Source organism: Cajanus cajan, chromosome 11 (genome assembly GCF_000230855.2).
Source record: "Cajanus cajan strain Asha chromosome 11, NIPB_CcT2T_4, whole genome shotgun sequence".
Lineage (NCBI taxonomy): Eukaryota > Viridiplantae > Streptophyta > Magnoliopsida > Fabales > Fabaceae > Cajanus > Cajanus cajan.
In genome coordinates, this window is record NC_138527.1 from 28,609,432 (window position 1) to 28,632,492 (window position 23,061).

The window sequence follows — 23,061 nt, forward strand, 5'->3', positions numbered from 1 at the left end:
TTTGGGTAAATATTTTTTAAAATAGTATTATTTGAGTAAAAAACTCCTTAGTTGGTGTAATATGCATGATAAATTCCTATTTCATATAATAAAAATTATAAATAAAGAAATCGATATTTTCGCATTATATTGTGTTATAATTAAAATTTGAAATTTATAATAAATAAATATTGACTATTAATTTATTCAGTGATGTAAAAATATTTTTAAATATCAATAATTTATTTTTAAAATATTAAAATTTAGATTAAAAATAAAATTAAAAATGATAAATTGAAGTTTAAGAAAATTTTCTAAAAATGTTATCTCTAAAAAATAACTAAAAATACTCTTATTTAAAAATATTTTAAAAAAAACACTGTGGTTCAAGAGAATTATTTTAATTTGTATAAATATGATTATTATTTATAATTTATTTTAAACTAATATTAAAATGAATTTTAAATTAAAAATGATATGTTATTTTTGCCAATAAATTTTAAAAAAATGTTTAAAAACAATAGATTTTGAAAATTCTCTAAAAAAATGCTACTAATAAAAAAATTATATAAAACATAAATATCATTCATTTTTGTTACATATTTCAATTAAGAGATTTCCTACAACATATGTGTGTAATGTAAATGTCTTGACCCTATCGAACCTACAACTAATCTTTTCAATCTAGCTAGATCAAATCCACAATCAATTTGGGTAAAAATCTACAACACATGATTTCTTGGATTTGTCAGTTAAACTAAGTAAGAAGTCTAGTATTCTTTTTAGGGTAGAATAACTTGGATGTGAGCTTATGACGCAATTAGCTAGTATAACTAAGTCATCTATTAGATTAGTCTGCCAACTACCCTTCAAATATTACACCCATTTAGTATCTAGTGAGAGATTTCAGCTCTCAACCTTGTATTTTACTCTAGCTTGATCATGTATGATTGTCAAATAAATATAAAAGACATACAATAACTTATATTCAAATAACAAAATTTATAGAAGCATCAATTTAAATAATAAAAATTAAGAAAAACTATATATATATATATATCATGAACTATAATAAAATTTTACTCAATCTGCCTCTCTATGTAAATTAAACACAAAATTCTCTTATATTATATATTGCATCCACATATATCTAACCTAATTTCTTATAAAAATATATAGAATGAGAGATCAAAGTAATATAAAAAATAAAGAGGAGTATCAAATTTAACTATTAGAAATCTCACATCGACTAGTGATAACTAAAAAAATGTATATAAGTAGAGAACAATCATCACTTTACAAATTAATTTTATAAGATTGAATTAGACTATTAATTCACTTTCTTAAGAATAACTATAATAAGCTTTAGATTATTGAATTTCTCCTTAAAAATACTATAGCTTAAATTTTAAGAAACTATTTTTTTAAGAGTTTGATTTTTAATTGTTGTTGATGAAATTTTTGTAACGACCCACCATAGTCGTCACACTATGTGAAATTACTATTACTAGCAACTAAAGCTAAGTTACTAAAATGTACATGATTAATGGAAGAAATATATCATATATATATTTAACATGAGTATATAAATAAAATAGTCAAACTAATATAAATAGGATATATATATAGTCATTCCAAAATAATCTTACATCCTAATGTCAGTCAAGCACACTTATACAAGGTACATTAGTAGTATCAAAAAGTCACAACACCTGCGTGCATCAGATCCTCAAGCCTAGTCCTAATCTGCTCTCATACAATGTATAATCATCACAATCCAAACCATCATGGATATAGAAAGGGTAAGTTAAAGTTCAAAAACATATACATATAGAAACAAGTCTATAATATACAACAATACACTAGATATCATATATGAAAACTAATCACATCCTAAGTAAGCATATACCTCACCCAATCATGTCCCAAAAGACATCAAATGCACATGAACACACCTTAACGTACATCATATGCAAACACATCAAACAATGCATTATCACGCATTCACCTACAGAGATCTCCTAACAACATGAGCAGTCTAAGTGATTTCCACCCTATCGAACAACACAATCATTTTCACATCCGAAGCACCGGCTCGATCATAGTAAAATAGGATACCAATCCCTCCTCTAGTTTCTCGAGTCTTATTACTTACACTATGAAAGTTTGGTTTCACCGTCAAGAGTAGTACAACTGGGTATAAGCTTACCACAACCTTGACATGCATTACCAAGTCACGTATGGAATTCGCCCACTGATTATCCTCAAGGAACCACACAACCTTTTCAGATACTTGGTTAAGGGTTGTAGCCCTCGACCTCCTACCTTACTCAACCACTAACTAAAAATTTGGAGGAGATTCAGCACACCTCAAAATCTACTCCAAGAGACACACATACTCAAGGAGGGTTTTCCAAATAGTGGCATACTCAAGCACCACTCTAAGATACCTCATGTGAGATCTTCGGTTTTCAAAATAATTTTCTCTCCTCAAATCCTAAGTTAGCAATCATGTTATATTATCACACCGCATTCTCAACATCTGCACCTTACCATACATCCACTATATACATCACATCCAGTCAATGCATATAGAGATCAATAACATCAATCATGTATAACATACCAATGCTTAACATCTCAACCAAGAATAACATATACCAATGCTTAATAATTCATACAATAATAGCATATCAATGCTCCATAAATAATTCAAACATAGCATATCATTCATATAATGAATACCAATGTTCATCATCATCATCCTATAACACACAACATGCAATAGACACAAACATTTTATTCATGTTCACCAATATCACTCATCATACAACATGTATCACATGCAATTTATCAAAATCAATTATTCCTACATTAATAATCTTCACATAAAACAACCCATAGGGAGTTCTACTACTCCAATCTCTCATTCTTATCTCATATGAGAGATAAGAAGATTTTCTACAATTTTCATGAAGACTCCAAGACCAAATTCGGTCATCTACCCTCACCGCTGCAGTGCTTTAGCGTTGGATTTTTGTCAGCTCAGTTTCCTCCCACAACTACGACAGCCATAACTATGGATCTCTACCATTTCATCTTTTTTTACCATGGCCATGAACCACGACCATGGCTACGGGTCTCTGCTATTTCATTTTTACCCCATGGCTTTAGCCATGAACCACGACCATGGCTACGAGTCTTTGTCACTTCATTCTTAGCCCATGGCTATGGCCATGAACCACAACCATGGCTACGGATCTCGGAATTTTCTGCATTTTCATGGATTTCACCTTCGATCTTACCTTCCATTCACCAAATTTTCATCAAAACATCAACAATCAAGAGAATCCAACACAGCTAAATGCAAACACACAACACTACCAACAATATGCAACACAAAAATTATCTTAAAAGCAACATGCAACAAGAACTCAACTTAGATCATCTCATACTTCCCAACACTCAAAACCCACAACTTCAACCTCATCCCTTTCATTCATCAACATGCAACCAACAACACTCTCCACATTCAGCAACTCTACTCAAGATTTAAACCATCTAGCTTCCATTATCTCTTATCGGACTGAAAATCCAAGCTCCAAGTTAAAGAGAAAGAAAAAGGAGAATGAGGAACGAAAATGGCAACTCCGAGCTCCGAGGAAGAAGAAAAATGAGGGAGGATGACAATGAAGGCCAATTAGGGCTTCAAGCTTTCTTGTACTCCTCTACCAAGCACCTTGAGACAATCCACAGCGAAAATGGTTCAACACAAAGATTTCAACAATAAAAGGGTGAATGGAAGAAGAAGAAAGTGAGAGTGGAGAAACAACAAGAATAAATCACTGCGAGTCTAACAATTTTTTTATTGTCAATCAAATTAGAAATATTCGTAGCAAAAAGTATTAATTTTAAAAAAAATATTATAAAAATACTAAAAAAAATCATAAAAAGGCATTTCAAATTTTACTTCAAAACTTATAATTGTGGATGTAAAAAAAGCATATAATTGTATAAAATGTTCTAGAGGATGTTCATAATAATTTTACACGGCTTCAATATAATAACCTTCTAAGAAAGATATATGTAATTATAAGTAAAAAAATACAAAACAATCTAAGATTAAATTATAATAAAAAAAATTATTCTATTAATACATTTTAATTAATTTCTTTTTTATATAACAACATTTAGTGGTATAATGCTTTAATCAATATACTTTGAAAATTTCCAAATGTGATTTTTTCTAATTTAAATTATTCAGTTATATTTTTTCTTTCTTTCATTCAATTCATTATTTAATGCGGTGAAACATTGGTGACAGGCAATTCAAAACAATAAGAATTAATGTCACCCCAATTACCAATTAATTCATTATTCATGTACTAGAGAGCACAAGGTGATTCAAGAAATTGTTTTTTGTTTTCACCAATTCAACAATTTGTTAGTAGGCCTTGGAACGTGTCCTTTAATGTTATCTCCTTGTGTAAAAAAAAAAAAAAAAAAAAACTAGAGATGTATGGGTCGGGCCACATGCACCTCCAATAAATCATCAAATCTAATTGTTTTATTTTAAATGTTTATCTATCAGAGTAATTTGAGTGTATTTCAAAAGAAATTTAAGAACTTACTAGTATTTTATAAGTTAATTTGATTAAAATAAATTTGTAAAAGAGTTTATATAAGTTAAATTTAGAAATTTTTAATATGTTTTTTTTTAAGTTAGTTGAAATAGTTTATAATTTACAATTTTTATTTTTCATCTTCTTTTTTAATCCTCACAAAATTACTTGAAAATTTTTATTTATTCTTTATAATTTAGAAACTATTTTGTCTATATGATTATTTTTTTACTTTTATTATAAAAATTAGTCATTTTATATTTATGAGTTTAAGATTTAGGGTTTAGAATTTTATAATTTTTTTTTATTTTAGATTTTTAGTTATTATATTTTTATATAATATTTTTTAATGTATTTCTCTTTCATATTTTATTAACATAAAAAAATAAAAAAAAACAACTTTTAAAATTTTTTGTTAGACTTGCAAACTTACATGTTTAACCACAAATTTTGCAGGACCAATACAAATTTAAGAAAAAATACCATTTATTTGACATATCAAATTTTTTCCACCCATTAAAAATATAAGTTTCGTGGCCAAACCTTAAGGCTTTGTTTGGATTTGAGGATGGAAAAGAGGGAGTGGAAAAGAAGGGATTTGAAGGGAAAGTGAGTGGAAAGTGAGGTTGTTTGGATTAAGGGAAAGTGAGTGAAAAGTGTAGAGAAAGTTTGTGAAAGTTTGTGAATGAATTGATTGATGTGATAGATAAAAATAAATTTTTTAATTGATAATTGTGAAAGATTACTATTTTTCCCTTAGGTTAAAAAAAAGTTTATAATTATTATAATTAAAAGATAAATATATAAATTTTAACTAAAAAATTATAAAATATTAATTTAAAAATAAATAAATTTAAATATTTGCTTTAAATTTAATGATAGATAAAAAATAAAAATTTAATAGATGAATATATAATTTACACTTTTACCCTTGGATTAAAAATGAGTATAATATTATTTATTGTAATTAATAATAATTACAATAAAATTATATTAATAGGTATAATTTAATAAAAATGATAATAAATAATGATAAGAATAATAATAAATATTAGAAAAATAATAAGAATCATAATAAATAATAATGATACTAATTATAATAAATAATAATAATAATATTAATAAAAATGAAAATAATAATATTTATAATAATAAATAATAATAACAAAATATATTATGATAATTATATTTGTAACATTATTTTATTAATGTTTATGAAAGTGTTATTATTTTAATTTTATAAACATGTATTACTTTATTTTTTTTTATATTTGCACTTTTTGATGTCAATATTTAAATAATAGAATTTTATTAATATAAAAAAAATGTACAATAAATTTTTTGAAAGTTAATTAATAAATTAAAAAAATTGATAAATCATTAACATAAATTAGAATGAAATGAAGATACATTTGTTAATTGTACAAGTTAATTTTTACCAATTAAAAAATTAACAAATTTTTAACATTACAAAGTAGATGGGTAATAACATATTTGTAAAATGGAACAGAAAATATAATTCAATCATCAATTAAGTAAAAAATAATTAAATATGACATAAAATAATAGAAATGAAAAATGTTGCAACTAAATAAAATATATTTAAATTACAATAATAAAAAAGAAAATAACATAACGTAGTTTATTCAAATGAACGTTGAAAGTCATCAAATTTTTGTTCGAGGTCATCAAGCCTGTTATGTACTCGATCGAAACCTCTGTTAACATTGATGGTCAAATTATTTAATCCTTCTTGTAACCCTTGAATGTCAGTCCATATTTGGGAAAGCATTTGACCATCATACTGGACTGGAGGTTGTTGTGTGATGTCGGCAGGCTACTCCTCACCATGGTCCTCAGGCATTGCATGGTCTTCATCTTCAACATTTTGGCCATGATGATGATTATCCCTATCATGTATCCATACCCCGTTGACATTCACGACATTTAATTTTTTCAAGGTATTTTTATTAAAAAAATGTGTCCACCCTAATTCGACTGCAACATCAATTGATAAGTCTACGCCATAAACAGCCAAAATGTGTGAAATTAAAATGGGGTATGGAAGAGGCATCCCATTGTCCTTGCATTTGACCATGTGTTGCATGATATAATGGGGCCAGTTGATCAAAATGTTATTCTTTAAGGCTCATAACAGAAAAATGTCTTCCTGCAAGAGTTGGGAAAAGTTACTTGATCTGGGTGCCAATATATGGATGTAGACATAATGTAGGAGTCTATCGTTAATGTTAAGACTTCCTACATTTTTGACATTTCGGCCCTGCAGCTCTGGTCTAATCATAGATGTCAGTGCTATGTGACGGTCGAACTGCATCTCCTCTAGGATGCCTGGATATGCTAATTTGTGCCCCTGATACTTCAAACCAGCCAGAGTTAACCAATCAGATGATTTTATTTTTATCTTTATTTTGTTCACCTCACTATAGAGGAAACCAGCTTCAGATACTCTCAAGTTGGAATAGAACACCTTAATAAGATCTTCAAAGAAATCACATTTGAGAGCCACAAAATGCTGCAAACCTTGATATTCTATATGGTGGTGAAAATACAGCCCTGATGTGGCAAAGTAGCTAAAGTCCATAACCTTTGGATGAAGGACTATCCTGTGGTAAAACTCCTTGTCATATTTAATCATCTGATCACGCTGGCTGAAAAAACGTGTCTGATTTAGAACTTCTTCAATTTGTGGTAATCTAGGACCAGCTGCTCTGTCCGAGGTGGTAAGAGTTTTTTCTTTTCTTTCTTTTGAACTTCTTTTTCTTGAACCGGATGCCATACCTGAAAATTATATATAAAATAACCAATAATAAATATGATGTTAAACATAAGACATATTCCATAAAACATAATTGCAAGTAATAACATTAAAATGTATCTTTGACCATTAATAAATACTTTTATAACATTATGGTCAATTTTACAATGTTTAAAACATTAGTAAAACATTACATACAATGCATAAAAAAATACAATAACTACGAATCACAAATCAACCACTTTGACCCATGAACTTTAACAATTGGTTGAGGCGAAGATGTGGGGGTAAGCCAAAAAGTCGCCTAACATGTGATGGATTATTACACAAAAAATCATAACACTGAACCATAACTTGCTTGTCTTGCAGGTTCATAGCGACTAACATGTCCCAAATATTTGATTTTGAATATTGAATTGTTGATGTTCGCCTCAAGATATTAACTTGCTTATTAATTATTTCGTTTCTTCGTTCAATGGCGACCACTTGTCGTTCAACAATATCAGATAATCTTTGGGTCAACACATTTCCTTGACCAAGGTAATCTGTAAATGCATCGAGCCTCGTAGTTAGCCTGTCAAATTGTGCATCCATCACATCAATCATTGGGGCTTTTCTTTTTGTGCCTCGAGATGACGATGTTCTAGTAGTACCACCAGATGCAGCAGATGGCACTGACTGAGTACCATCAACAGGACTACAAGAACCATAGTGTGGTGGTGACCGGTATGCTGTATCAAACCCTGCCTGAAAAGGGTCGTCCTGTGGTATGTCATCGACATCATCGTTCAAGTCGACCGTTACACTTGGCATACCGATATTTCTACAGGCTTGTCGCGCAGTCCTAGCCATATGGCCTGTCGCCCGATCAACTCCCCATAATTCTTCCATCAAGTCATAGTACCTAATGTAAGACACTCTCCATTTAGCTGCAGCTGGCTTCGCCTGGAAATAAAAACCATGATTATCACTCATAATTACTATGTTTCACTAATTCAATAAATCCCAAATGTTAAAACATTACCTGCAGCAGGTCATGCCATACTTCAGGCTCAGCTGTAAACCGTTTCGTGGACTCATCCCACGCAAATCCACTAAGTCCACTAAACAAGTCGTGAACCTCCCGCCATCTATCCTTTAGACTTTTTTGTCTATTTTTAACATTATTTTTCGTGATACCCGTTAATCCAGTCTGTCGGAGGGCTTCAACAATATTATTGTATGCTTGGGTTGTCCAACTACCATCAACCTGATTGCCCAACCTAGCCTCGTTAAGCATGGCAGTCAATAAACGAAAGTCCATGTCATCAGTCCATTTGGTGAACTCGCGGACAATAGTCGAGGAATCAAGTACAACAGTTTTTCCTCTGTTCATTTTCCACCTATTGCAAAAACAAGGCATGCAATGATGATAATCATATGTAAAATTTATGAATGAAAACTTGTAACAGAATAATTTATTATAATTAAAACAGTACATGTTATTAAATACATTATTAAATACATGATCTAATTATTAGTATAATTTGTCCACATTTCATATGCTATAGCATCCCGTATAGTTGACCCTTCCCTATGATCATCCTCACGAGCTTGAGTCAGCATGGTATCCATAGGTTGTTCCATCAACTCTCGATCGACCTCTGCTAACAGCGATTCATCATTGTCTACGCCTCGAAGAAAATTGTGTAAAATGCAACATGCTAGTACAATATTCGTCATTGTATCGAATGAATAATGAGGTTCGGTTCCACTAGCTATTATAGGAAATCTTTTCTTCAAGACGCCAAATGTTCTTTCAATCACATTTCTAAGTGACGAATGTCGATGGTTAAACAATTCTCTTGGGTTTTGTGGAGCTCTTCGAGAATACTCTTTAAGGTGATATCGAACCCCTCGATACGGCGTAATTATTTGTCCTTTTAACATAAATCTAGCATCCCCCAAGTAGTATTTACCTAATTAAAGTCATTGAAGTTATACTCATTATAATATCATAAGTACGTTACTATACACTAATTACGAAGTAAATAATAACTAACCTTGTGGTATGATAAGTGGATCCTCTCTACCTAGGACATCCTTTAATATTCTTGAATCAGATGTTGTTCCTTCCCACCCTCCTAGAACATATGTGAATTTCATGTCGAAATCACAAGCTGCGAATACGTTTTGGGTTGGCCAATCTTTTCTTCCACGAAAACGGGGGGCATCTGATCTTCCTACTTTAACTCGGACATGAGTTCCATCTATTGCCCCTAAACAATCCTAAGTACAAACAATATGATAGTAATACATTATTTTTAATGTTCAAATACGTCTATGTGATGTAATACTTTAGTTTCGCACTGAATTACCTTAAAGTACGGGTAAAACTGGCTATTGTTTAAGATATAAGGATGAACATTTCTGCCTGATGGCTGAACTAACATTTCTCCCTCCAACATAATGACCGCATTCAACATGTTATGAAAGTGTCGACTAATGGTTTCCCCAGATCGATGGAAAAAAAATGAAACACTTCGATTTTTAACGTTGTGTTCGATAATATGGAAGAATTTAGCCACTTGTTCTTCCACTGTTGATCGGAATGCATCCTTGACCAATCCAGTTGCCCTTACTCGTTCACATAAGTTAATGAATGCCGCAGGTCCCATGCGAATAATGTCACGACATTGTTCGGTGTGAATAAGGTATGACATCAACTCATTCCTACGACGTTCTTTTTGAGAAATGAAGTCCCTAATGTTACTTGTGGGACAACATATGGTACACAACATATTTAACCTAAAAGCTACGAGACAAAGGATTGTCATTGCTCCTACTTGGGTTCGCATTTGTATTTGACTTTGTATTTGTGTAATTAAATTCAAGTCCAAATCATTATCCATTTCTTCATTGTCTAAACTAACAACATCGATATTTTCGTCTAGCATCTGAATATTTTTCGAAATAACAAATTTATTATTTTAATCAAATATGATTAAAAACGAAAATATAAACCCTAAAAATATATAACCGAACTTTAATATATATCAAAGTGAGAATATAAAAATATTATTATTTAATATTATTATTTTATTTATATATATAAATTAAATAAATATTTAATTTATATATATATATATTAAATATTAAATATTTAATATATATATAAGTTAAATATTAATATTAAATAATTATATTTAATTTAAGGTATTATATATTAAATATTAATATTTTATATATATATATATATATATAAACGGTATTAAATAACCATCATTAATAACAAATTAATGTGGCCAGAACGGCCAGTTCCGAATCCAGAACGACCGTTCTGGACTCATTTTTCATGTCTCATTGACATACCCAGAACGGCCCGTTCTCAGACCAGAACGGGCCGTTCTGGGGTTACAAAGTAATCCACAAAGGCCAAAAGTGGAACGGCCCGTTCCAAAAGTGGAACGGTCCGTTCCAAAAGTGGAACGGCCCGTTCTGCTTTCGCATATTTCTCATAAAATGCATTTTTGGAACGAGTTGTTCTGGGTTTCACTGGCAGCGAAAATACCCTGCATAATCGATTATGCTTGGCCACATAATCGATTATGGCCTTGCATAATCGATTATGCCATAATCGATTATGCAAGGCCATAATCGATTATGTGGCCAACCATAATCGATTATGTGGCCAACCATAATCGATTATGCTCCTTCGTATATACCAAATGAGATCAAACTTTCCTTCAAATGGAGGAGCTCCTTCCACAATCACTCACCACCAACACCCACCAGCCACCACCAGCCACGCACCAGCCCCGTAACGTCGAGAATCAGTCACCAGCCCATGTAAAACGTGGAGAATCAGTGAGCAACACCAACCACCAGCGTCGAAATTCTGTGAAGACACACCACAAAGAGAGCTTCCAACTCTCTTATAATATTACTTCAAACGCACTCAACGATAAAGCTTCTTCAACAATGACAGTCAACAATGGCAGAGATTCCTAGCAGTATGCATGCATGAGACAAGGATACAGGGAAGGTCCGTGAAATGGCAGAGATTCCTCTGCTGCATGGCACATGCATGGGAGGGGCATTTTCGGGTTTTCACAAATCCTACGTGTCTTTCAGCTCCTTTCTTCACATTTGTGCGAGGAGAGCAACAGTGTTTCTCCTCCCTTTTCTTCGCCTTTCCTTCGTTCCAAATCACGAGAAACAAACACATACTTTCCTCGCCTTTCGTTGCTCGTAAACAGTACATCCCCGAAAATAAACACTACCTAAATATGCAAACTAACCCATGTACATATTCTTGCACATCCTTTATATGTTACACGAATCTTTCTTAAATCAACTTTTTCTATTGAGAGAGATTGTTGCATAGATTTAAAAAGAAGGATAAATATCACAAATTTGATTGTTAGTCTAATTACTCTTTTTTATTATTTAATTACTTTAAATATTAATAGAGTCGAGAACTTTTATGTGTTTATATTTTATATAATAAAAATATTTAAAAATTATTAATATTTGTTAAATTAACTAATATTATACTTAATTTTTAAATTTTAATATATCTAGTTTGAATCTTATTTTTTATCATTTAAAAATAAAAAAATAAAATTATAAAGAAAAAAGTGCAGAAGTGACTTCATATATATTATGGATGAACCATCATCTTTCCTTGATTTTTTTTTTTTAAATAAAAAAACTCAAACAGTAGAAGAGTTTCATTCAAACGACCGGTTCAATCTGGTAACTCTATCCATTCATTTCTTCACTCGTCCTCTGTTTCATGTCATGTCTGAACTTTCAGACACTTTTTTTTTTTTAATCCATATTTTTCATTTTTGATCCATACTTTCAGACACAGTTTATGGTAAGGAATTAGCGTCACAACTCACAACAATGGCAGCACCCATTATCCAATGCATCTCACATTCTCCCACAAAACTCAACACAGAAACCCCAAAGCATGAACTCACTACACTTGCACTTGAACCTTCGCCTTCCATTCTTTCTCTCATACCCAAATGCACCTCCCTTAGAGAGCTCAAGCAAATCCAAGCCTACACCATCAAAACCCACCTCCACAACAACACTGTCGTCACAAAGCTCATAAATTTTTGCACTTCTAACCCCACAACCGCTTCCATGGACCATGCCCACCGCATGTTCGACCAAATTCCCCAACCAGACATTGTTCTTTTCAACACCATGGCACGTGGGTATGCTCGCTTTCATGACCCTCTTAGAGCAATCCTTCTGTTTTCTCAGGTCCTTTGCTCTGGCCTCCTTCCAGATGATTACACTTTCTCTTCCCTTCTCAAGGTTTGTGCAAGGCTAAAGGCACTTCAGGAAGGTAAACAACTGCATTGCCTTGCTGTTAAACTTGGGGCCAGTGGCAACATGTATGTGTGTCCAACTCTCATAAACATGTACACTGCCTGCGATGACATGGATGCTGCTAGGAGGGTCTTTGACAAGGTTGATGAACCGGGTGTTGTTGCTTATAATGCCATCATCACGAGCTACGCTCGGAATAGTTGCCCCAATGAGGCCTTGGCCTTGTTTAGAGAATTGCAGGAGAGTGGCCTCAAGCCAACTGATGTTACCATGCTCGTTGCACTTTCCTCGTGCGCTTTGCTAGGGTCGTTGGACTTAGGGAGGTGGATCCATGAGTATGTCAAGAAGAATAGGTTTGATCAGTATGTTAAGGTGAATACTGCGCTTATTGATATGTATGCGAAATGTGGGAGTTTGGATGATGCGGTTTCTGTGTTCAGGGACATGCCTAGAAGAGACACGCAGGCGTGGTCGGCGATGATTGTTGCCTATGCAACACATGGGCATGGCTTCCAAGCTATATCAATGTTGGATGAAATGAAGAAGGCAAAAGTGCAGCCTGATGAGATAACCTTTTTAGGTATATTGTATGCCTGCAGTCACAATGGATTGGTAGAGGAAGGTTATGAGTACTTCCACAGTATGACTCATGAGTATGGAATTGTTCCAAGTATCAAGCATTATGGGTGTATGGTGGATCTCCTCGGTCGAGCCGGACGCTTGGAAGAAGCCTATAGATTCATAGATGAGTTACCAATCAAGCCAACGCCAATTCTGTGGAGGACATTGCTGTCTGCTTGTAGCAGTCATGGCAATGTTGAAATGGGAAAGGAAGTAATTCAGAGAATCTTTGAGCTGGATGATTCCCATGGGGGGGATTATGTGATTTTGTCAAATTTGTGTGCAAGAAATGGAAGATGGGATGATGTGAATTATTTAAAGAAGATGATGGTAGACAAAGGAGCAATGAAAGTCCCTGGCTGTAGCTCAATAGAGGTGAACAATGTTGTGCATGAATTCTTCTCCGGGGATGGAGTTCATTCCACTTCTACCGTATTGCACCATGCACTTGATGAATTGGTACAGGAGTTGAAGCTGGCTGGGTATGTACCTGACACATCTCTGGTCTATTATGCAGACATAAAAGATGAAGAGAAAGAAATTGTTCTTAGATATCACAGTGAGAAATTGGCCATTACTTATGGTCTTCTGAATACTCCCCCTGGAACAACAATTCGTGTGGTTAAGAACCTTAGAGTATGTGTGGATTGCCATAATGCTGCTAAATTTATATCACTGATCTTTGGTAGGCAAATAATTCTGAGAGATATCCAGCGATTTCATCATTTCAAAGATGGGAAATGCTCCTGTGGGGATTACTGGTAGTGGAGGTTGTTGAGCCAAGATTCATTTTTTTTTTAATAAAATTTTTTAAAAAAAAACTGGTCTATTTATTGACACAGGATTAAGTCCTATTATTTTTGTTTGGAATGAATAGCCACTGTATGCCACCCGAAAGAAAACAAAAGGCTTGTTCCTGAAATGTTGGGCATGGGTAATTCTCATGATTGGCAAATTCGGATAATTAGTAACCTGAGGTGCATAATACACGTTTGTATAAATTATTACCTTGGAAGGTTCTGGTTCATTTTCATGTATTTTTGCTGATGAAGTTTGTTTATGTAAATAAAAAAAATGTACGTTTAACCTTGTAATTATAGATAAATAAAATTGTATCAATATAGTTTATATAAAATTTTGATCTCCAAGTTGTGGCCTAGATGCTCTTTTTCCTATTGTTTCTTTTTTCTTTTTGCACTTATAATTTTGCTTCATCGCTGTAGTCCTTTTCATTAATAGAACAGGTTTTTTTTTTTTTTTGTCTATTATTGTTGTAATAATATCTTTTCTTTTGCATGTGATGTATTTGGGAATTGTTAGCTATATAAACATTATACAAACATCAGGTATATACTTAATGTAAGAAATCATCATGTAGTATTGGCATTTCTTCCTCAGACGTGTAGAATTTCATTAGTAGATTTCTGCGAGTTTGGTTTGGACATGTTTGTTTCATACAACTTTGTCACTTTCTTCATGCGATCCTAGTTGGCTATGTTCTTCACACAATTAAAAAGTAGAGCTTAGAAAGTCATACTCTTCACATAATGTTGTTACATTAAGATGGTTATGATATTTATATAACAAGCATAACGAAGTAGAGCTTAAATTGTTATGTTCTTCATTTGTTTTTAGATTGTTATGTTCTCAACATAACTCTAACTTATAAAATAATGTTCTTCACATAATTTTGTCACTTTTTTTTTACTAAGCCCCAAGTGGTTATTATGTTCTTCACATAATCAAGTAGTTCTTAATTGTTAAAAAGTTATATTCTTCACATAATTTTGTCACTTTTTGTTTTTTCACTTAACTCTAAGTGGTTATTATGTTCTTCACATAATCAAGTAGTTCTTAATTGTTAAAAAGTTATGTTCTTCACAACATTTTATAACATTTTTCTCATGGTCTTAAGAACCATGAGGTAATCTTGTTGTTTCTATTGATAAATTTTGTGCGGATCATATTACATTTTTGATAAAAATATTTAATGGACAAAATAAATAGAAAAGAAAAGAATTAGATTAGACATATTTATTTTTGGGAGAACTAAGTAAGACTTAGAAAATGAGGAAAATAAATGAAAAACTTGATATATCCAGAAAATAAAAAATACATATAAGAAAAAAAATTTCACATTAAAAAACATATTTAATAGAACCTAAACCACTAGGGATAGTGATTGGATTGGAGGGGACGGGTTAAATATAAAAGAATGGAGACATAGATTTAATATTTATTGTAACTATATTTATAATCTTTTTTATCTTTTTTGAAAAAATATATATAAAATATGAGAAAAGTAACTTTAATTAATATTTACAAGTAATACATGTAAATATTTTATTTATCCATTAGTTAACAAAGTAAAGGCATATATCATGATATTCATTCATTCAAATACTTGTAGCCGTTAATGTTAGATTATGTAACAATTTTTTTTTATATGAAGTATCTAATTTTACACAGTTTTAATTTTTTTTCTTTGACAAAAAATTGTTTATTATAAATTTGCAATATAATTTATATATTGCAAGACATTTATTTATTGTTAATTTTAATTATATAAAAATAAACAGTTATATTTTACAATGTAAGAAATAAATTATAGTATTAAATAATAATAAAATCATGTTTTATAAGAGAAATAAAACAATTAAACTATTCTCTCATTTAAAAATAAAAACTCAAATTTATATGGTAAAAGAAAAAAAAAAGCAAATCCTTCTTTTTTTTAGTGAGAGTAGGTTAGAGTCTTTAATGGCATCGATTTTCCATGTGAACACATTTACAAATGAACATGAATGCATAATTAAAAAATTGAATGGAAACTGTTCCTGCGAAGAAACACTCCTCTGATAGTTCCTCTGATAGTTCTTCCTTCTTCTCTCCTTTTAGCCTCTTAACTCTACCTACTCTTCTAGGTTCTTGGGCTTCTGAGTCTTCGGTCCCGATCAGATGTTGTCTCGGAAGTGTGGGGAGGGTACCTGCAAAGGTACTCCGACGATCAAGTAAGTGTTCGGTATAGAGCTATAAATGTATTTATACAGAATAAATCGTACCTACTTATGTCCCATCACCTGTGTATTTATAATGACATGTTTGGGCCTGGTGGGCCTTCTTTCTTGGGAGATGGGTAATATTTTAGTTAGCCTTAAGCTTCCTTTAATCAAGGTTGATGCGTTGCATAACAGGTATTTAATTTACCACGTGTCTTGAGTGGATTACCCTCTTGTCAAGTCCATCGGTCGGTCCTGAAGCCGACGAGTTATTCGGCCTGATCCTTGGCCGGGATGGTGTTCGGCCTGGTCCATGGCCGAGGTGGTGCTTAGTAGCGATTGGGTTTAGGAGGTACTCTATTTGACCTCTAGAGTTGGTGTTCGGCCTGGTTCATGGCCGAGATACTGATCGGCCAGGTCCATGGCCGAGAAGGTGTTCGGCTCGGTTCATGGCTTCGGCCTGGTCCATGGCCGAGGTGGTGCCTAGTAGCGATTGGGTTTAGGAGGTACCCCGTTTGACCTCTGGAGTTGGTGTTCGGCCTGGTCCATGGCCGAGATAGTGTTCGGCCAGGTCCATGGCCGAGAAGGTGTTTGGGGGCTCCCAGTTTTGTCTTCATACGAAGGGGTGTGATTGGTTTTGTCGTATTCGGCCTTTGACCGAGTCAACGAGGTTCCCATCCCGTACACTGCCCCCCCAAGCCCAAGGATGAAAGACGAAGGGGTTTGTGGATTTTTAGGGTTTCCGTACACGTCTAGGGGGCCGTGACTGTTGGTGATAGCGACCGTTGCATGCGTAGCCGCCCTAGGGTTTCGAGCCATTTAGCTTGCGTCTTTTCAGATATAGGCTCATTAATGAGACCTTTTGGATTCCGGGGGGGGGGCTGGCCTATATAAGCGGTGGTAGGACCAAGTTGCTATTACGCGTATCTTGTTGAATTTGTCTGTCTCGAGATCTTAATCGTCCAGCCCCCCGAGCAGTTTGTTTGAAAAGGTAGATTTTGGTTCTTCTCTAATGGCAACCGAGCCGGTTGACTTGTCCTCTGGGTCGTCCTCAAATGTTAGGGTATTGTCGGGTGATATCGAGGCCGAGGTGTTGGCATTCAACGTCGAGGTCGACGCGGAGAGTTCCCTTGAGGTAGGGCATAGTGATAGTAAAACGTCGGGCAGTTCATCCGGTTCGGATATTCCGGACGCCGAGATGTGTCGTAAGGATTATAGGCAAAAGTTTCCTCCTTGCGACGTTCCGGGATACGAGTGGGTCGACGGCGAAGTAGCCGCCTATTTTTCTCGTTTCCATGCGAGGAGTGCCGTGAAGCACCTTCTTAGTATTTGTACATTGGCTCGGTGGGACGATTTAGAACCCTATCCGGTCAAGTTGCGTCGGTGCCGGGCCGAAAGCCCTGGACCACTAGATCTTGTTTTCCTTGCGAAGCGGGGGGACGAGGGAGAATATTTTTATATGTATGAGTGCCTTTTCCAGGAACTGGGTGTGTCACTCCCACTGGACGACTTTCAGATGGGAGTACTTAGAGTGTTGAATGTGGCGCCGACCCAGTTGCATCCGAACGGGTGGGCGTATATGCAGGCATTCCGGGTGCTTTGTAAATACCATTACATAGAGCCTAGTGTAGGTTTATTTTTGCACTATTTTTGTACTCGCCCTTCAAATAAGCATATGAAGTGGTTGTCCCTAATTCGGCATGCCGACCGTCCATTGATGAGGCCGTCCATTGATCCGATGGTCGGTCGGAATTATTTCTTTGATGCCGAGCAGAAGCCTTTGTTTCCTCTATATTGGACGAGGCAGGCGCGAAAGTACGACGAATATCCGTTGGAGATGCTAACCGAGGCCGAGGTGTCGGCCTCGCGAATCCTAAACGGTTTGCCCCGGGGGATACCGGCTCGGTTCTTAGTCTTATTACCCAAATTGCCTCGGCCCCGATTTGAATTAGAGGGTATGTTCCATATTTGCTCTTTTCTCTGTTCTTGTTAAGTTGATGTGTGAATCCTGTTTTTTGACAGGTTGGATGGCTCAGCACGGCGCCGGCGCCTCTTATCGGCAACTCATGCGGAACCGTGCACCTGCGGGCTCGTCTGCCGAGGCTCACAGGACAGTGGTCGTTGACCAACCACCGGCCACCATGGTTGCACCGCCTCCTCCCCCCCTGTCATAGCCCTTCCGGATCCTAATGCCAAGAAGAGAAGGGACAAGGGAAAAAGGAAAGCTGACGAGGCCCCGGGTGAAGGTAATCGGCCAAGGCAACGCCGGACCGAATCCCCCTCCACTGAGATAGCGATCCCCTCGGCCATTGTTGCCAAAGACTTTTTATCCGGAGAGATCAGACCGTCTAGGATGATGTCTTCGGACCTTCTGTCGGAGCAGGGGCACCGGATGCTGGACTCAGCGAGCCCTTCGGCCAAGTGGGCCATGGCCTGCGAATTGCAGGTCAGGACAATGGCCATACTTAGGAAACTGGCTTTGGAACCGATGGCCGACGTCCACAAGCTTCAAAAGGATCTGGCGGAGACGAAGTCGGCCTTCCAACAGTCGGTTGAGGCTCACGAGGCGACGTCCAACGAGAAGTTCGCGTTGGAAACCGAGGTGGCCCGTTTGAAGGAGGCCTTGGGAGAGTGGGAAGGCCGGGCTATTGCGGCCGAAGATGCTGAACGGGCAAGGGCCCGGGAGGTTGAAGAGGCCATTGCTCGGGAGGAGCAAGCTAAAGCCGACGCTGACGCTACTTTGGTGGCCGTCCGGACCGCGTGCGAGAATCATGTTATTAAGGAGCACGAGGAAGGGTTTTGGCATGCCGTCCGACAGGCTACTCATTTCGGGTCTTTCCCCCCCGGCTTCTCTTTTGATTTGGGCAAGGATTTTTTCCAAGGTCAGTTGCTCGACTTTGCCGATGCCGATGCCGACGCTGAGCCTGATTCGGTGGCGCCTCCCCGATCGGCTGCGCCCGAAGACCCCGGCACCACTGTGAATGATGAGGAGACCGAGCACACCACCAACGCCGATTGAGGGGTGCTTCGGATCTTTGTTTTTTGCTTATACATCTGTTTTGTTATGATGTATATAGGGTATACTTTTTGCCTTTCTTTTGATCGTTGTCGGCCATTTGGGCCTTGAATTCGTTGTACTCTTCGGCCATTAGAGCCATTTTTTGGCCAAAGAGCCCTTAATGAAGTATGTTTGTTGTCAATCCGGATTTTACTTTGCTGAAGTCTTCTAAAATCTTAAGTAAAAATAATGATATCAAATGAGCGGCCAACTTGTCGGGTTTGATCGTGATCGGCTCCGGCCGAATGGGGGTATTGGATCGGACGGTATTGGCCTGATCAGTTTTGGGCCGGTGAAGGTGATCGTGAGGGAGTTTGTTTTTCTCAACCTTGGCCGAGCGAGGGTGTTCGGGAGGGAGTTCGTTTCTCTCAACTTTGGCCGAGCGGGGGTGCTCGGGAGGGAGTTCGTTTCTCTCAACCTTGGCCTAGCGAGAGTGCTCGGGAAGGAGTGTCTTTCTCAACCTTGGCCGAACGAGGGTGCTCGGGAGGGAGTTCGTTTCTCTCAACCTTAGCCGAACGGGGGTGCTCGGGAGGGAGTTCGTTTTTCTCAACCTTAGCCGAGCGGGGATGCTCGGGAAGGTGTTTTTCTCAACCTTGGCCGAACGAGGGTGCTCGGGAGGGAGTTCGTTTTTCTCAACCTTAGCCGAGCAAGGGTGCTCGGGAAGGTGTTTTTCTCAACCTTGGCCGAACGAGGGTGCTCGGGAGGGAGTTCGTTTCTCTCAACCTTAGCCGAGCGGGGATGCTCGGGAGGGAGTCATGGGTATTCGGGGGAACATACGAAATTTTGTTAACGAATTGTTTCATTGACGTGGAGCCTCGTTAAAAACCTTTCGTCAGTAAAACCTCTTTCACAATTTTACAAAGAGGAAAAAACCTGAGAAAGGAAAAGAGTGCTCCGAAACAAATTACATGAGTATGCCTAGCTAAAGTAATGCTTTAAATGTGTTGCATTCCAAGTGCGTGGTATGGTCTTCCCGTTGAGTTCTTCTAATTTGTAAGCTCCATTCTCTAAGCTATGCTGTATCCGATAGGGGCCGTCCCAATTAGGTGCTAATTTTCCCTGAGCTTTGTCCTTGCGCGCTTCACCCGTAACTCTCCATACTAGGTCCCCTGGTAGAAACCGACGAGGTTTTATCTTCGTCCGGATTTTTCTAGCTGCCCTGGTTCGGCAAGCCTCCATGTTGACGAGGGCCCGCTCTCGTATTTCATCAATCATGTCTAGTTCAATATTGAGTGCTTCCCTGTTGGTGGCTTCATTGAATTGCTGTCGTCGTAGTGAGGGTTCTCCGACTTCTACAGGAATCATGGCATCCGTTCCGTATGCCAGCCGGAACGGGGTCTCTTTAGTAGAACTTTGTGGAGTGCAACGATATGCCCATAAAATTTCTGGAAGGTGATCTGGCCATGAACCTTTAGCCATGGCGAGCCGCCGCTTTAATTCTTTAAGAATGACCTTATTCGCTGCTTCAGCTTGCCCATTGGATTGAGGGTGTTCGACTGAGGTCATTTTGTGCTTGATGCCCAATCCGGAAAGGAAGTCGTTGAAACGCCGATCGGTGAACTGCAAGCCGTTGTCGGTGATTAGTGCGTAGGGGATCCCGAAGCGCGTGATCACATTCTTCCAAAAGAACCTTTGGACATTGCTAGCAGTTATTGTGGCTACTGCTTCCGCCTCGATCCACTTGGTGAAGTGATCCACTGCCACAATGAGGAACTTTACTTGTGCCTTGGCTGGCGGGAAAGGTCCTAGTATATCCATTCCCCATATGGAGAACGGCCACGGGACCGTGATGGAGTGCAATTCTTCGGGAGGCTGGTGTGTTATTGGTCCGAATTGTTGGCATGGTTTGCATTGTTGAACAAATTCAGCGCAGTCAGCGACCATGGTTGGCCAATAGTACCCAGCTCGAACGACCTTGGCTGCAAGGGTTCGGCTTCCCGAGTGAGTTCCGCATATGCCTTCATGAATTTCCCGGAGAACGTAATGTGCCTGTTGTTGAGATTTCCGTTGAAGTACTTTTGTTATAATTGAAATTTAGTTTAATTCTATCAACGGTCTCAAACACGGCAAGTATACCGGCCATTCAAGTAGTAAAAATATCGTATCCACAGGGATTAGAAGGTAAAATAAGCATTTATTGACTATTCGTGACTAAAAAATAATTCCAATTTCATAATTTGTCATGTGAATTCAAGGTTAAGACTATTGGAATGAAAGCTGTAAATAAATATTGGTTTGTGAGTGGAAAGGGTAGAAATGATTTTATGGTTTTGTGAGATTGTGGGGTCAGATTTCACCAAACGTCAAACTAATGAATCCTTAATCTCTTGTTAAATTCATTGCTTAGTCAACCCAATAGTTTACTCAAACCTAATCCCTTAGAGCAAGAGCCTAGATGTGGATATTGAATATCAATCCCTTGAGTACCCAATATCTACATCCGCATTACGGGCTAGGGTTTAAGACTACTAATGGGCTAAGCTCCATTCCTAGATACATTTCCCACTAGGCATTTGTTTCAGAGCTGGTCTCAAGGGTTATTTTCCAATACCCAATGGAACCTATATCATGCAATGAGATTAAATCCAAAGCAAGCATTAAGAATAGAAACATAAACAACAATGAATGAAACAACATGTATATATATCATAAAAACCGTAAGGATTACAATAGAATTCGTTGGTTACATCTAACCCCACAAAAATGGGTGAAACCACTCAATAAAGAGGGTAAATACAAAATAGAGATGAAAGGAGAAATGAAGAACCGAAGGAAAGACCCACACACGAACGGCTCCAAGCTCCGGGAATCCCTTCCGCAGCTCCTGGAGGTGCCCAATGTGTGAATGAGGGAGAAACCCTCGAAAATGGCTTCAAATACGAGCCTGGGAGGTCAGATTAGGGTTCTGCGCCCGGCGCATAAGTTGTCGCGCCCGGCGCATAGTCTTCTGAGCACTTTCTGCCTCGTTATAAGCCCGGCGCAATTACTTTTTACGCCCGGCGCAGTGTCTTCCAGAGACTTTCAAGCATTCTCTGCCTTAGAGCGAGCCCGGCGCAATTCTCTATTAAGCCCGGCGCAATTCGTTCCAGAGAGTATTGAGGTACTCTCTGCCTCGATCACGCCCGGCGCAGCGTCATCTTACGCCCGGCGCAGACACTCTGCTCTGCTCCTTGGCTCCTTATGTTTCCAATCCAAAAGATCTTCAATCCTCAAATCTCTAGCTCAATACCTGTACAAAAAATGAGGTGGATTAAGGTATTGTTAGATGAATTTGGGTTAGTTATATCTGCATACAAAATGAACCAAAAAGAGAACAATTATATTGCAATGGTTCAAAGGATGAGTGGAATTTGTTCAATAAGTCTCGTCAAAAAGAGGTAAAATTGAGACTTAACACCTCTTCAGGGGCGAGGCATTTCAATAGTGGTGACGAAATGCCCCGTTTGTACAGCTCTCCGGCAATTAGTATGTACCTTGCCGCGGTGATCCTTATTCTCTTGGCCTTGAGTGGATCTTCGGGCAATTCCCCAGTTTGAAGGTGGTTAACTATGGGATCCATCCAGCAGGGATTGCCTTGATCAATTTGCATACATTCAGTTTCATCTACACTCGGGCTTGGTAGCTCCTGTTGTATCATGCTGCGCAAATGGCTGGTTTTCTTGCTACTTGCCAGTTTGG

At 36.8% G+C, this 23,061-nt stretch overlaps 1 protein-coding gene across 1 annotated transcript; it reads left to right on the top strand.

Annotated features, from left to right (window-relative positions):
• Nucleotides 1-12,032: 12,032 nt before the first annotated feature.
• On the top strand, nt 12,033-14,485 carry OTP85 (Pentatricopeptide repeat (PPR) superfamily protein). Its single transcript, XM_020381160.3, has 2 exons — nt 12,033-12,114; nt 12,227-14,485. Exon 2 carries the CDS (start codon nt 12,268-12,270, stop codon nt 14,089-14,091), a length of 1,824 nt encoding a protein of 607 aa, XP_020236749.1. The 5' UTR covers nt 12,033-12,114; nt 12,227-12,267; the 3' UTR covers nt 14,092-14,485.
• The last annotated feature ends 8,576 nt before the right edge of the window (nt 14,486-23,061 follow it).

Coding starts and splice junctions, on each gene's coding strand:
- OTP85 (XM_020381160.3), top strand. CDS start 12,268: ATGGCAGCACCCATTATCCAATGCATCTCACATTCTCCCACAAAACTC.